General features: G+C 53.6%; 1 protein-coding gene across 1 annotated transcript in view; it reads left to right on the forward strand.

Moving 5' to 3' along the window:
• The first annotated feature begins 3743 nt into the window (after nt 1–3743).
• SULT4A1 (sulfotransferase family 4A member 1) overlaps nt 3744–14090 on the forward strand; it is a 31216-nt gene continuing 20869 nt past the window's right edge. The window contains exon 1 of the mRNA XM_032882819.1: nt 3744–3972. Coding sequence (XP_032738710.1) covers nt 3804–3972 — 169 coding nt within the window. The 5' untranslated portion in view covers nt 3744–3803. The remainder of the gene's footprint in view (nt 3973–14090) is intronic.

Raw genomic sequence — 14090 nt, forward strand, 5'->3', positions numbered from 1 at the left:
ACACAAGGTTATCCAGTCTCTTACACACCTCCAGAGATGGGGCCTTCACTACCCATGGGGTAGACCAGGCCTTGGTGGACAGTTTGGGCTCCTAAGAAATTTCTGTTTTCTGCTCCTTAAGGATATCTTTGTAAAAAATCAATCATGTATGTGTGTGTCTATTTCTGGGCTTTCCATCCTGTTCCATTTATCTATATGTCCGTGCTTATGCCAATCCCATACTGTCTTGATTTATAGCCTTATGGTAAAAAGCCTTGTAGTAAGTCCTGAAATCAGCTTCCAAATTCACTATTCATTTTCAAGGTTGTTTTAAGTATTCTAGGTTCTTTGTTTTCCCATAGAGATTTTAGAACCAACTTGCTAATTTGTACAAGAGACGCCATTGGAATTTTGCCTGGGACTGTACAGACTCTACAGATGAATCTGAGGAGAATGGGAGTCTTAAAAGTCTGTTTATTTATTTGACAGAGAGAGATAGAGACAGCAAGAGAGGGAACACAAGCAGAGGGAAAGGGAAAGGAAGAAGCAGACTTCACGTCGAGCAAGAAACCTGATGTGGGGCTTGATCCCAGGACCCTGGGATCATGACCTGAGCCAGAGGCAGAGGCTTAACGACTGAGCCACACAGGTGTCCCAGAATGGGTGTCTTAACAATGTTGAGACTCCCAACCCATGAACAGGGTATATGTCTTCATTCCTTTAGGTTCTCCTTAATTTCTCTCATCAATGTCTTGTAGCTTTCATCATACAAATTTCGCACATATTTTCTTAAATATATTTCTAAGTCATTTAATGTTTTCTGATGCTACTGCAAATTATATTTTTAAAATTTCAATTTTTAAAATTTCAATTTCCAATTGTTTGTTGGTAGTATGTAGAAATAGAATTGTTTTTTGCTTTTTGACCTTGTATCCTGCGATCTCAATAAACTCATTAATCCTAATAGCTTTTTGGGTAGAATCCTCAAGGTTAGCTATTTTAAAGGTTTTTCTTCGGATTTTTACTCTTAAAAAATCTGAACCCATAGAGAAGTTTCAAGTAATATAACCGAAGTAGGCAGAATAACACTGTGTCTCCCCAACTGTGTCCCCCCACTGTGTCCACACCCTAATCCCCAGAACCCATGAATATGTTTTGTTACATGTCAAAGGGAATTAAAGTTGCAGATGGAATTACAGGTGCTAGTTGGCTGACCTTAATATAGATTATCCTGGATTGTTGAGTGGGTCCAAGGTAATTACAAGGGTCCTTAAAAGTGGAAGAGGGACATAAAAGAAGAGTCAATGTCAGAGTAATATAATGTGAGCAAGACTAGACCTACCATTGCTGCCTTTGAAGATGGAGAAAGGGGCCACAAGCCAAGGAGTGCGGTGGCCTCTAGAGGCTAGAAAAGGCAAAACAATGATTCCATCCCTAGAGTCTCCAGAAAGAAACTTCTGGATTTTAGCATAGTGACACTCTCATTAGATGTCTGGCCTACAGAACAATAAGGTAATAAACTTTTGTCTTAAGTCACTGAGTTTGTGGTAATTTGTTACAGCAGTAATAGAAAGCTAGCAAAACAATGAACTTACGCTATCACCAACATGCACACACATATGTGTATGTGTACTTTTTTTATTGCTATGTAGTAAGTATTTTCATTGTGTGGGTATATCACAATTTATTCATTCTACCACTGATAGACATTTGAGCTGTTTCCATTTTTTTTTTTTTAAGATTTTATTTGTTTTACAGAGAGAGAAAGAGATAGAACAAGCAGGGGGAGCGGCAGGGAGAGGGAGAAGCAGGCTTCTTACTGAGCAGGGAGTCGGACATGTGGCTCGATCCCAGGACCCTGAGCCGAAGGCAGACACTTAACTGACTGAGCCACCCAGGTGTCCCAAGCTATTTCCTATTTTTTTGTCTAATATGTACAGAGTTTTTCTAATTAGGCCTTTCAGTCTAGCCCCCGTATCCTTTTGACCTATCCTATCATTTTTTAACACTTTATTTTTTGGCCAAGAAGATGCTTTAGACTCGTTTTGTACTTTTTTTTTTTTCCCCCAGCCCTGGAATTGGCCTTGTTTCCCTGCCTCCCCTCCCCCACCCCAAGAGAGTCTGGTTCCTTTTGGTGGGGAAGTATTTAGGACCGAAGACCTGGACACTTGGTGTGCCTCGTTATTACTGGAACACCAGTACCTAAAAGCCTTTTCAGCAAAGATAAATAGGGATTTATTTTTTATTTATTTATTTTTTTTAAGATTTTATTTATTTATTTGACAGACAGATCACAAGTAGGAAGAGGCAGGCAGAGAGAGAGGAAGGGAAGCAGGCTCTCCGCCGAGCAGAGAGCCCGATGCGGGGCTCGATCCCAGGCCCCAGGGATCATGACCTGAGCCGAAGGCAGAGGCTTTAATCCACTGAGCTACCCAGGAGCCCCATAAATAGGGATTTAAAAAAATAGTAAGTTCATGTCAGTACCTCAGATTCCAATCCAAAACCTTCTCCCTTGACTTCTCCAGTAGTAAGAGCCCTCATCTGAAACATCAGGCAATCGTTCTTTCATTTGCTCATTTTCTCCAGCCTTTGGCTAGCTATCTGTGTCGTTACCTAATCGTTAATGTCTCAGGTGCTTGGATTGTCCTCTTCCCTTTGGATAAAGACACCCACAAGCCTCCAGAGCCAACGTTAATTCCTCTTTCCTCCTTCTGCCCACTGTGTACACATGGCCCGTGCCCCCCCCTCCCCCGCTCATGCATGTGTGTCTCTATGCAAGTACATCATTCCAGAGCAAGAGAGAGAGGGAGTAGGTCCTGCTTGCTCAGGATTCTTGCTGGTACAGTCGTCTCTGCGTCCTCCCAGCTATAGCGCCTAGGCGTAGAGATTATCATTCCCTTTCCGCAGTGGAGGACATCTAGACTCGGAGAATTAGACCGGGACCCCACTGTTCTCATCTTCGTGTTCCCCCAGCTCCAAGCACGTGGTAGGTGCTTAGTACACGTTTGCTGAGTGAATGACTGGATGGAAAACCCCTTTAGAAATCATTTGTTCTCAAATTGCAGAATGAAAAAAAAAGTGCCTTATTAAATGCAGATTTGGAGGCACTATCCCGACTGAGTCTGTCTCTTGAGGTCCGGGGTTGGCCCTGGAACCTGCATTTAACACCCCCCCACTTCCGCCCGCGGGATATTACGAAGCGTGTTATTCGTAGCACCCATCACCACCTGAGATTATCTCGGTTACTGACGAATGTAAACTCCAGGAGAGCCGGGTTTTTGCCTGCTGTAGCTCGGGAACCTGGGCCAGTGCCTGGTACGGATCAGAGGGTCCCTAAATATCTGTTAGATGAACCCTGAAGGTCACTTCTCGCGGGAGCGCTCGTGAGCCTGCAGAGCGCTCGCGGAATGACGGCGTCCGCGGGTGGATGAATGAACGCGCGGCGGCGGGGGATGCGGACTGTGGGCGCGAAGGTGGCGGCGGCCAGGGGTCCGGTCCACCGCAGGGCGGGTAAACCGCGGCTCCGTGCGGAGCAGGCCCGGCCCGGAGGCCCCGCGACGTCACGACTGCGGAGGGCAGCCGGCGCGCGGCGGGCGGGGCCATGACGTCATACCGCGGAGCGCAGGCGGGGCGGGGCGCGGCCCGGGCGGCGCCGTGACGTCACGCCTGCGGAGCGCTGCGCGGCGGCTGGGGCGGCGGGCGGCGGGCTGCGGGCGCGGGCGCGTGCGGGGAGCGGGCGCGGGCGCGGGGTACGGGCGCGGGCGCGGGCGCGGGGCGGGCGGGGAGCGGGCGGCGCGGCTCCGGGGCCGGGCGGCGGCGGCGGCATGGCGGAGAGCGAGGCCGAGACCCCCAGCACCCCGGGCGAGTTCGAGAGCAAGTACTTCGAGTTCCACGGCGTGCGGCTGCCGCCCTTCTGCCGCGGGAAGATGGAGGAGATCGCCAACTTCCCGGTGCGGCCCAGCGACGTGTGGATCGTCACCTACCCCAAGTCCGGTGAGCCCCGCGCAGACCCCGCCCGCCCGGCTCTGCGGCGCGCGGGCGCCAGGAGCCTCCCGTCGGGGGCGGGGAGGGCGGGGGGAGGGGACGGAACATCACCGGGCGGGGGGGGGGGGGGGGGGGTGGGGGGGTGTGGGTGGGGGGTCGCGGGCATTTGGGAAAACCAAGGCCGGAGACCTTCCGAGGTGGGCCCGGCTGTCCACGGCTGGACTGGACCGTGTGTCCTGGGGATGGAGCCTGTTAGGCCGGAGCTTCCAGGACAGGCCCAGGGCGGCTTGCTACCCCACCCTGCAGCCCCTCCCGTTACCCAGCTGGCTGTGTGACCTTGGGCAGTCACTTAACCTCTCTGTTCCTGGGCCAGGTTCAGCTTTTGATGAGTGCAAAGTCTTGGTGATCGTTTGGGAAGGGGGCTAAAACGGGCATCAGGGCGTCCCTCATTTTCTGCGTGGGCACCGGGTGGGGGATGGGATCAGCCATGCATGCCCGGTGTTCCCTTGTTTCAGGGCAGGCCCCCATCACTCAGGTAGCTTCAGGCAGGACCCAGGGCATTTATATTTCCCAGCATTAACTGACCTCATACTCATGATAGTCATGTAAGGTGGAGATGGCCATCTTCACTTTACAGTCTGGGCAGTGAGGCTCAGAGAGGGGCAGTGGTTTGCCCAAGGTCACACAGCTGATAACTGGCAGAGCTGGGATTTAAAGCCAGGCTGGTCTGCCCAGGACTTGATGTACGAGATCATCATGTGGTGTCTCTTCTGAGGTTTGCAGGGGAAAGAGGCCACTTCTCTGTTCTTGGAGCACACCTGAGGGTTTCCCTTGTTGCCACTGTGTTGGAGAAGGAGGGAGACACTTGGATCCAGACTGGGCAGTGTGTCTCTAACTGGTCTAGACAGTGGCCAGCCTGGAGGTCATGTTGGCTCAGCAACAGTGCAGCTTGCTGGAAGAGCTGATTGCCAAGGTCTCCCAGCTGTTGCAGGGTCCTAGACTCCTGAGGGGTAGGCCTGATCCTCTGAGGAAGGCTGAGGATGGGGCCTCAGCGGCAGGTGGGACGCGTGTTGGTGGGGGAGGGGAGCTTGAAGAAGTCTGAAGGTGCTGCCAGACTGTCCTTGGAAGGGGGAAAGGGAGGAGATGCCCACAGCCCCACAGCCCCATGGGTATGGGGGACTCAGCCTTTTTCCTTCGAGCCATAGATCTCATACAGCTGAGACCCCCAGCTGGGTGTGGGATTGTGCTTTGGACCCACGTTAAAAGTGAGAGCAATCAAGACTAAAGATCATCTCATGTCAGTTTAGGACGGGGTTTGCCTCCAAATGAATTGTGAAAAACTTGGTTTGGGGAGAGCTTTAGGATTTTTGAATTGCAGATGAGGGGTTCTGCTTCGTGTACCTTCCTCCATTTTATGAAGTTAAGAAGCTGGTGGGGGAGGAGGCATGGGCCAGAAGCCTCACTTGGAAAGCCGTGTACTTGGGGCTCGTGGGGCTGCTTTAGAGGGACCCTCCATTGGGGACCCTGGTGTGGTTCTGCAGGGACCTTTCTGGGCACCTCGATGAGGAATGAGGTGTTAGTTTAAGGAGGTTTTCTAGATGACCCAAGCTCAGATCTGGTTGGTAACTTGCATCTTTCAAAGACAGGTGAAAGCACACTCTGAACTTTTTATTAAGAAGAATAAACGGGGCTCTTTCCCTTGGTGACAGAAAACCCAGCGGTGGCCTTGGGACCCTCGTGCCTTGTGTGAGATCCCTGCAAGAACCCTAGAGAGCCACCTCTTTAAAGCTTAAAAAAATCTCCCAGCGGCCCTTATGGCCTTTCCAGGCTCTTATCAGTGCCTCTGAAGGCTTTTGTTCTCCCCATCCCACTGTTCCTCAAGTTTGTTACGTGAAATGAGCAAGGGGGTGGAACACTGGTCTCCAAAGTCTGTCATGAAGATTCTTCCAATCAGAGAAAAGGGCCCTGGAAGTCATTGCCAGTGGCCTCTGCCGGCAGGAAGGGCCAGTTCCAGTAAGTCGTTGCCCTTGGGCATGGCTGAGCCTTGGTTTTTTCTGCCATGAAATTGACAGCTTAACATGGCACAGGTGTTGAGGTGGCCCCAGCCCTTGGGTCTTAGGGGCCATTTTCTTGAGCCCAGGCCGACTGCGGCTCAGGAGGGACCCGGAATGCTTTAGGAATAGGTGAGCAGCCACTTACGGAATCCTGCAGGCCAAGTACTCTGCCCCGCTTTGGAGCTGTGGTTTCCGCAGGGGCAGGGGAGACCGCCTTACCACCTCGCTGGGCAGTGATGCGCGAGCACCCCCTGCCTGTGCCAGCTGCACGGTGACCTCGGGAAGGGGTCCTGTCATTAGCGCTGGCCTTCCCTCTCTGCTGTGCCCACACACTTTTCTGTGTGCTGGGACTGCAGAGCGAAGTCCCGCCTGCTGCCTGCCCTCAGTGAGCTCACCGTCTGCTGGGGGCGTTGTGCCAGGATCCGGACAAGTAGTCAGGGCTAGCAGAGGCCCCAGAGGGAAACCGCAGGCCCCTCGCGTTTCCAGTGGAATGACCTTGCAAGTGGTCAGAGCTGGAAGGGCTTGTAGAGCCCCTTGTCCTTTCCCCACTACGCTGCTGATGGGGAACAGGGGTTCATGGGGCTGGAGTGTCTCTTGTGGTAATTAGATCCTGTTTTTTCTCCCAACGCTCCACTATGCTCTAGAAGGATTTTCTTTGTTTCTGACATTTCAGCTCAGGGGACAGGTCAGAACTACACTGCCCACTCTAGGAGCCTCTGGTTACATGTGATTTTTTAAAATTCAGTGAGTCGAGATGAAATATAAGTCAAAATTCAGTTCCTCAGTAGCACTCAGGTGCTCAGTAGCCACACGTGGCCGTGGCTGTCATGTTGGACTACAGGGACGTCGGGGACTTCCATCGTGGCTGGAAGTTCTCGGGGATGGCACCCGTTCAGACTGTGTTGCAGATACTGGGAACCCACTGTGCCTTCTGGGGACGACTGTTGTCTTTATCTCCATCCTGGTGTATCATCATTTGTTTTTATAGCCTCTTTGATCCAAGGTGGTCGTAGTGTTAAATCGGCTCATCTGTGGGAAGGTCTCGGGACTATCTGGCTGGGTGATGGGCATCACCGCTGGTGTTTTTGCCAGCAGGTTCCTGGTCCCCAAAGTCACGGACCTTCAGGACCATCAGCTTGGGATATGCTCCTTGCCTGAGCCAGAGCACCCGCCTCCTGATGTTATTTTCCTTTCCCACCCTGAACGGCATCCACGCTCTCCCATCACTGGTTAGGAGGGAAGAAGTGAATCACCGCTGAGGGGTGCGAGCCCCTGGGTCCTGGCCCTGTCCCCGTCCCCGGGTGACCTCGGTTTGCCCGTGAAACATGAGGGGCTTGGACCTGATGGACTGCCTTGAGTCTTAATTGTTAAGACAGCCTGGGGTGGGGGAGGCTAGAGGGAGATCCTCGGGTCCCAGGCAAGGTGGATGACTTCCTTTTCTTTATACGTGCATGTCACCGTGCTTAGGAGAGGCCAGTTGGGGAGTGTTGCGAATGTGGTGACACTCTCCTCAAGGAAAGGGGGTGGCATTAGGAAGCCAGGCTCCTGAGGCTGAAAGCTAATTGACAGGGTCAGGTCAGGGGCCCAGGAAGGAGGATCACTGGAGCACTGCATGGAGGAGGTGGCCTGGGACCTTGATGTGAGGCAGGGTGGGATTACAGATTTCAGCCCCAATCCCAGTGTCTGCCTCTCTTGAGCCTCAGAACAACCCTGTGTTCTTGTGGTTGTTTCCATTTTGTAGATCGATACAGGTCCAGTGAGGGGAGTGGGGGAAGGGGTGGACCCAGCATCTGAACGGGCAGTTTTTACTTCTAGATGGTGGCAATGAACAAGCCCCAGCAGAGTGGGAGGAGAGATGGGGGGATGGGCACCCGCATTTGCCCAGCACCTGTCGGGGCCAGGTGGGTCCCAGGTGTTTATGTGTGGCATCTTGTTTCATTTTCCCACCGCCCGGGGAGGAGGCTGTTCACGGCCTCAGTGCGTGGACCGGGAAGCGGGCTAGGAGATGTTGAGGGGGGACTAGTGCTGTCGCACACAGCGGCGGGTGGCCCGCATCCCGGAAGGGAGGGCAGAGGTTTGAAGCAGCGTGTGATGGGAGCTCTCCTTCCGGAGTCGCTGTGCTGTTCCTTTTCCTTTCCCCCCTTCCCTTTCTGTCCTTCCCCTGCTCCTTCCCTTTGCTCTCATCCCGACTGTCTGCACATAATCCAGGGGTCTTGGGATCAGGGAATAGTGTGGCATGTCCAGGCTCCTGGATTGGCAAGGGGGACCCCGTTCCTTACCACCGCAGGGGCTTGGAGGAGAAAGCCTGAAGACACCGTCCCCAGGGCTCTGGAGAGCAAAGGAGCAGGGGCCTCTGGGAGGAGTGGGAGGAGATCTCAGCCGACTGGGAGGAGATCCTGGTGACCCCCCCAGCGCCAGGGTCTTGTCTTGATTCCTTATTTCTCCTCAACAGGGACAACTTCTGCCTCTCCTCTGCACACAGCTTGTGATCTGTATCCACTGCTCTGCCCCCTCCCTGTCCCCACTGCTGGGGAACCAGGGCTCCCAGGGCCTGGGGATTTCTGGGAAAAGCAGTAATTAGATCCTGTTTTCCCCTCCAGCCCTCCACTGCTAAGAGTATTTTCGAGTTTCTGGCATTTTCGCTCAGGTGACAGGTTAGGACTGTGCCGCCCACTTCAGTAGCCACTGGCCACATGTGGCTTTTTAAATTCGATGAGTCGAGATGAAATGCAAGTAGGAATCCATTCCTCAGTAGCATTTGCTGCGACTCAGGTGCTCAGGAGCCACGTGTGGCCTGTGGCTGTCCTATCGGGCTGCACCTGGTAAGCTCTCAGACCCCCCACCCAGCTCTAGCCGTGGGCTTCTTCCTCCCTCACCTGGAACATGCGTGGCCTCTCCTCTTAGTTTACCTCTTCCTCGGCAGCTGAAAGGACCTCTTAGAAGCGAATCCAGCCTTGGTCCCTCCCTCATTAGACCTCTTTACTGCCTCCTCTTTGCCTTCAGGCAGCATTGAACTCCGAAGCCTGACCTGGGACCTGGGACCTGCCCTGTGCTTCCTCCGTACCTGTGGCCACAGGAACCAGTGGAACACGCCCGGTTCTTTCTTTCTTGCCTTTGCTCCTGGTGTACCCTTCCCGCCCCCTCCTTCTCCTCCTTCCTCTCCCCTCTGATTACCTGATGAGTTCTCATCTTTAAGATGCTGCTCATCCCTTAAGCATGGGACCAGCCATCCGGCCTCCCCGGGTCCCCGTCCTGGTACTGTTCAGCCGTGTCACCCAGTCATCTTCTGGCTTACGTAGTTTGTTTGTTTGTTTGTTTGTTTCTTTCTTTCTTTCTTTTTTTTTTTTTAAGATTTTATTTATTTGACAGACAGAGATCACAAGTAGGCAGAGAGGCAGGCAGAGAGAGAGGGGGAAGCAGACTCCCTGCTGAGCAGAGAGCCCAATGCGGGGCTCGATCCCAGGACCCCGGGATCATGACCCGAGCCGAAGGCAGAGGCTTTAACCCACTGAGCCACCCAGGCGCCCCTGGCTTATGTAGTTTCTGTGGGCGAATTGGCTGTAATTCTTTGTACCTTCGTGGAGTGGGTCTTTTCTCTTCAGAGCACCTTCAGGATTTTCTCTTCGTCTTTGATTTTCTGCACATTGAACACGATGTGTCCAGGTGTCTGTTTTTTTGATTATCCTGCTTGGGGTTGTCTGAGCCTCTTGGATCTGTGGTTTGTTGCCTTTCATTATTTTTTTTAACATTTTAAAATTTAAGTCCAATTAATTAATGTATAGTGTATTACTGGTTTCAAAGGTACAGGCCTGTGATTTATCCGTTTTATATAACACCCAGTGCTCATTACATCACATGTCCTCCTTAATGCCCGTCCCCCAGCCACCCTGTCCCTCCACCCCACTCCCCTCCAGCAACCCTGTTTGTTTCCTCCGATTAAGAGTCTCTAATGGTTTGTCGCCCTCTCTGGTTTCATCTTGTTTTATTTTTTCCTCTCTTCCCCTTAGATCCTCTGTTTTGTTTCTTAAATTCCACGTATCAGTGGGATCATATGATAATTGCCTTTCATTATTTTGGGAAGAGTCTCAGTTATTAGCTCCTCAAATATCTACAGTCCTGCTCTCTCTCCTTCTGAGATTCTGGTTACATATGTGTGAGATCAGTATTGTCCTACAGCTCTTGGATACTCCGTTTTTTTTTCACTCTTTCTCTTTGTGATTCTGCTTGGGAAATTTCTGTTGACTATTCAGTTATTCCGGTCAACTGATTTTTTCCTCCACTATGTCAGAGCTACAAAGTCAGGTCTGTGAGCCATTCAGAAGCATTCCACATTCCTGTTTCTGTGACTTAATTTTTCCTCTACCATTTCCACTTCCAGTTTCCATGTTGCTGCCTAAATATCCTGTCTGTTCAAGCATGTTGTCCACGTTTTCCATGAAATCCTTTAACATATTAAACAGACTTATTTTAAATTCTCTCGAGTCTGATTCTGTTGATTGATTTGTCTCTTGACCTGTGACAGTTCCTTTTTCTGGCCTTTTATTAATGAGTAGTCCTTTTTGATCGAAAGCTGGACATAGTGGACTGACTTTGGAGATGGAGGTCAGTTGTATTTATGTTTGGAAGTGGGCCTGCCTTTTTTTGCCAAGCCATTAGCTTGGAGGGGGAGTCAGTGTGGTATGCGTTGGGCTCTATTTGGGGTCTGGGGTTGCTCTGGTGGTGTGAAGGGCCGACCACCCGACCACTCATTTTACTTCCGGTCGCACTGCCCTGTGCTTAGCATGGGCTACGCTTCTGGAGGGTCTTTCCTCATTGGTCCTGACCCACACATGCTTGTCCCCACACCCTTGTCCCTCCCCCAGGGGTGGACTGTTGTTACTTGTGACTCTGATTTGCTGGCTCAGAGAGGAAGGGTTTCGGGCGGGGGGCCCACCCCTCGGGGATTTCTGCCTCTTGACTGCCCTGCAGCCTTGGCTCTCTGACGCGCTTGGACTCGAGTGCGGATCTTGTGGCTCCAGCCTTTGCTCGCTCGTGTAGGAGCCGCGATCCTCCAGCTCCCTGCATCCTGGGGAAGCGGCGCTGCTTCCTCGTCTCTCGATGGTCAGATGAGGCAGGGGGCAAGCCTGCAGCTTCTGGAATGTCGGACAGGGAGCCGCGTGGCACGATGCTCTGTTGTTGGTAGGGAGCGAGGACCCAGCACAGGCTTCCGGGGTGCATTAAGGCAAGCAGAGGGGCGGTTGGGAGGTGGAAACGTCCCCAAGGTGCACTCTGCTTGGGTCTTGGGGAGCCTGGAGCAAGGGTCAGAGTGGGGAAGTTAGGCGGGAGGGGGTCTCAGGAGGTGAGGGAGGAGGTGGTCACAGGAGTGGTGCCCTTGTGGGTCCTGGGGCCTCCAGATGGTGTGGAAGTGCCCCGGGGGGCTCCCTCGGGGGGGCGGGAGGGTGGTGCTCAGTGGCCAGCTCCTGTCCCTCAGTGGGAGAGGGTGTTGTGTGCGCTGGCTCCTGGCCCTTTGCAGCCTCCTCCTCCAGGGGTTGAGTGAGAAGCAGGCACAGCACTTGCAGGTGACGTGCAGGGTGGCTGGGCACTGAGAGGGTCTGCTGGAGGAGGGGCGGGTTACAGACACCCAGGCCCGAGTCTCGGTTTGGGGCAAAGCCCTCACCCTTTCTGTGTCCTGCTCTTTGAAGTGGGGGTGATGGGCTCCGTCTTGCTGGGCGGTGGGGAGGATGGCACGTGGTTTTGTGCCTGTAGGGCCCTGCGGGGACCTCGTACCTTGTTAGCCCTTGTTTCACTTGTCCCTTCTTTCACGCCCACTCCACCTGGAACATTCTGTGCTTATTGCCGTGTAAGAGCCCACCTGGACTCGGTGCCTTAAACCAGACTAATATTGTAGCCTAGTGTCTGCTGTCCCTGACCTTGGCTAAACGCCCCACCCCGGGGGGCAGGTTCTGTGGGTCAAGTGGAGGCTTCGGACAGGGCTGTGCAGCCCTCCTCCAGGTGACACTTCTCCCAGTGCTGGGACCTGCAGGCCAGCCAGGGAACGGCCTTTGCCGGGGCCGGTGGAAGCACAAAAGAGCAAGCAGAGTTCTGGGGCTTTGCATCCTGCATTGGCCCTGGCAAGTGGCCTGTTTGTGCCCAGTGTCACAGAGCGAGGTGCTGCCTGCTTACAGCACAGAATGTGGACGGGACTCGGTGGAGGCGGGGGGCCCTGCTGCTGTGCCCAGATGCTTTTCTAGCTTGAAGCCCAGGAGAGTGTCATGCTTGGAACCTGAGGGGTGGAGGTGTGCCGGCCATGTCTGGCCCCCCAGACTTGGCGGGAAGAGTGAGGCTGGGCATCTGGGCCCCAGATTCGAGGGGCCTCCTCTGCCAGGGACTGTGGCTGCCTGGCTGTCTGAGGGCTGGGCGTGCTGCGGCCACTTGACGTCATCTCCGTGGGAGGTGGTAGTGCTGCTCAGCCGCCAAGTCTGTCACCCCTTGGTGTCCAGCAGGGGCCCAGATACTGGCATGGGGGCTCTGTGGGCCTAGAGGCCAAGTTCCCACAGTGTTTGGGGGGGTCCCAGCCTCTTCCTCCCTCCACCTCACCCTTGTTCCATCCCCAACTGTGGGGGCTCAGGGTTAGAGCTGAAGCCTGCAAGTGAGAACACATGGCTCCAGGCCTTGGTGTGTTGCCCACTTGCTGTGTGAGCTTTGGGGTCTGTGTGTGTGTGTGGTTTGTATGCATATGTATGTTATGTGTCTCTGTGTTATTTGCATGTGTGTGGTATGTATAAATGTGTTGTGTGTGTCATGTATGTGGTAGTGTGTATGAATGTGTAGTGTGTGTGGTGTTTATCATGTGTTGGTGTGTGTGTGTTATTTGTGTATATGTGTGGTGTGTATGAATGTGTCTAGTTTGTGGTGTGTGTGTCGTGTATGTATATGGTGTGTGTGTGGTGTGTACGAGTATGTGTGGTACATATGAATGTACGTGGTGTGTGTGTCATGTGTATCTGTCATGTGTATGAGTGTGTATGGGGTTTATGTGTGTGTGGTGTGTTTTTATAGGTGTATGGTGTGTATGAGTCTGTAGTGTGTATGTGTCGTGTGGTGTGTATGAGTGTGTATTAATGTGCCATATGTATGTGTGGGTGTGTCGTGTATGCATGTGGTGCGTATGTGTGTGTGAGTGTGGTGTATTGTATGAATGTGTGTGTGTGAATGTGATATGTGTATGAATGTGTGTGTCACGTGTAGGTGTGGTGTGTATGAGTGTGGTGTGTGTGTGTGGCACATGGGAGGAACTGCTTGGTTTTGGATCAGAGTGTAGGGTTCTGGGTTCATAGCTGCTGGTGTCTATGGCCTAGGGCGGTTCATCTCTGAGCTGGTTCTTGGTGTGTGAAGTCCGATGATGGTTGCCACCTAGGGGCTGGTGACAGTCGAATGAGGACATGGCTGAGTTGAGGTGACCGTACCCGGGACACTGAGCACCACCCTGCTGTCTCTGGCGTGACTGCGGGCTCGTGTGTAAGCCACGCCCATCTGCAGCCGAGGGACTGTGCCCCGGGGCGCCACAGATGCCCACGTGTCTGGGGACTCCTGGGAGAGCCAAGAGGGCCCAGGTGGAGTCTCCCAGGATGGGGGACAGGGGCTTCCCCGGTAGTAGATGGGCCTGCTTTCCTCCCTCTTCCAAGGGGGCTCCTGGAGGCCGTAGGGCCTGTGCGGCGAGAGCAGCTCCTGCGGGAGCCGGTGGAGGGGGCGGGGATGGCCTGGTCCTGCTCTGCGGCCGCAGCTTTGCACGCTTGGCTGTCGCTGTTTCTGGACGGGCCCGGCTGTAACGCGTCGCTGTCTGGTGACACCAGAATGCCTGTGCGGCATTTGGGGGAAGGGCATGCTTCGCACACATGGGTTCATCTCTGCTTCCTCTTGGGACCTCACTGGGGACGGTCAGGGAGTAGGAAGGTCTGCAGCCCTCAGAGAGGGAGGGACAGTGACTTGGGATTTCGAACACGTGCAGATCCCACGGTCAGACGCGGTGGCCGAGCGTGAACCAACCTAGCAGGCGGAAAGCCAGGACGCCGGCAGCCGGAGGGCCGCAGGCGC

The sequence above is a fragment of the Lontra canadensis genome, unplaced genomic scaffold, assembly GCF_010015895.1.
Source record: "Lontra canadensis isolate GAN:19392208 unplaced genomic scaffold, GSC_riverotter_1.0 scaffold84, whole genome shotgun sequence".
Classification (NCBI taxonomy): Eukaryota; Metazoa; Chordata; class Mammalia; order Carnivora; family Mustelidae; genus Lontra; species Lontra canadensis.